The sequence below is a fragment of the Rhinopithecus bieti genome, unplaced genomic scaffold (genome assembly GCF_001698545.2).
Source record: "Rhinopithecus bieti isolate Rb0 unplaced genomic scaffold, ASM169854v2 scaffold_53615, whole genome shotgun sequence".
NCBI classification, from domain to species: domain Eukaryota; kingdom Metazoa; phylum Chordata; class Mammalia; order Primates; family Cercopithecidae; genus Rhinopithecus; species Rhinopithecus bieti.
In genome coordinates, this window is record NW_016820693.1 from 1 (window position 1) to 1,470 (window position 1,470).

A 1,470-nucleotide genomic window follows, 5' to 3' on the forward strand; every position below is an offset into this window, starting at 1 on the left:
TCACGCCATTCTCCTGCCTCAGCCTCCTGAGTAGCTGGGACTACAAGCGCCTGCCACCACACCTGGCTAATTTTTTTGTATTTTTAGTAGAGACGGGGTTTCACCATGTTAGCCAGGATAGTCTCAATCTCCTGATCTCATGATCTGCCTGCCTCGGCCTCCCAAAGTGCTGGGATTACAGGTGTGAGCCACCGTGCCCAGCCAAAAAAGTCATGCTTTTTCATCCTTGCAGATCGTAACTCAAGTGTTAAGTTTACATGGAATGCTTATGCCCCCTCCTCTTCCTAGACCTAGATATCTCCTCTCCCCTAGGAAGTCTTTCTTAACTCATCCTCAGGGAGTTATCCGCCCTTCTTCCAGCACAGGGCATGGCACTAATGGTGGGCTCTTCTCACATCTTTTGCTGAGACATACTTATTACTCTAACCCCAGAGGCTCAACAGAAAAGTCAGCACCTTTTCTGAATGAATAAAGGGAGCAGGAGGGTTACAGATGCACACCCTAGGGTACATACCATGTGAGATTGCCTTCCTTTTTCTAGAGTTAAACTCCTGTAGCTACAGCTAAGCTGCTATAGCAGAAGAGGCTAAGATCCCAGGTCAAGCTCCTCAGCTTGCCATGCAAATGAGTGTTTGTATCCTGCTCTGCTGCTATGACTTACAATAAGTTACTAACATCATCCTGCTAAACCCCCTGATTCCCCAGATGAGGCTCTGGCAAGGCTCACTCAAAGGCATAAGGCCAGTGCATCAGGTACAGGTCCAGATACTCCAGCTGGAGGTCAGCCAGAGTCTTCCGGAGGGCAGGCTCCACATCCTCGGGGTGGTGCTTGGTGTTCCACAGTTTGGATGTCACAAACAGCTCCTCCCGAGGCACCGCCTAGAGTGGGGGGAAGGGCCTACAGTGAGAAGAGCCACAAGCACCTGGTCTCACCCACGCTCAACTCTGGGAGAGGAATGGAAGGAAGCTGATGCCAGATTCCCTCCAGCTGGGCCCCAGCCCCAGCTTCTAAGTTCTCTCACCCCACCTCTCTTTACAACCCCAGTCCTTACCTTGCCTGGTCCCACGTCCTCCTTCAGGGCCTCCCCAATCTCAGGCTCATTGCCGTAGATAGCAGCACAATCAATGTGGCGGTAGCCTACACTAAGGGCATACTTAACAGCTGCTTTTACCTGCCAGGTGAGAGAAGCAGAGGTTTTAGCTCTATTGATTTCAGCCTTCTACTGTCGCCACCCCAAGGTTAATGCTGGGGGAGGGGCAGTCAGAAATATAGCAGGCACATCTATGCAGTGGAGGTGAAAAGATGGAAGATGAACTGGGCGCGGTGGCTCATGCCTGTAATCCCAGCACTTTGGGAGGCTGAAGTGGGCATATCACCTGAGGTCAGGAGTTCAAGACCAGCCTGGCCAGCTGGAGGTCAGCCTGGCCAACAAGGTGAAAACCCCATCTCTACTAAAAATACAAAATTAG

General features: G+C 51.4%; 1 protein-coding gene across 1 annotated transcript in view; it reads right to left on the reverse strand.

The window, feature by feature from the left end:
• Positions 1-158: 158 nt before the first annotated feature.
• LOC108520487 (alcohol dehydrogenase [NADP(+)]-like) overlaps positions 159-1,470 on the reverse strand; it is a 7,185-nt gene continuing 5,873 nt past the window's right edge. The window contains exons 2-3 of the mRNA XM_017859898.1: positions 1,053-1,172; positions 159-879 (exon numbers count right to left, since the gene is read on the reverse strand). Of these exons, the coding sequence (XP_017715387.1) occupies positions 724-879; positions 1,053-1,172 (276 nt within the window). The 3' untranslated portion in view covers positions 159-723. The remainder of the gene's footprint in view (positions 880-1,052; positions 1,173-1,470) is intronic.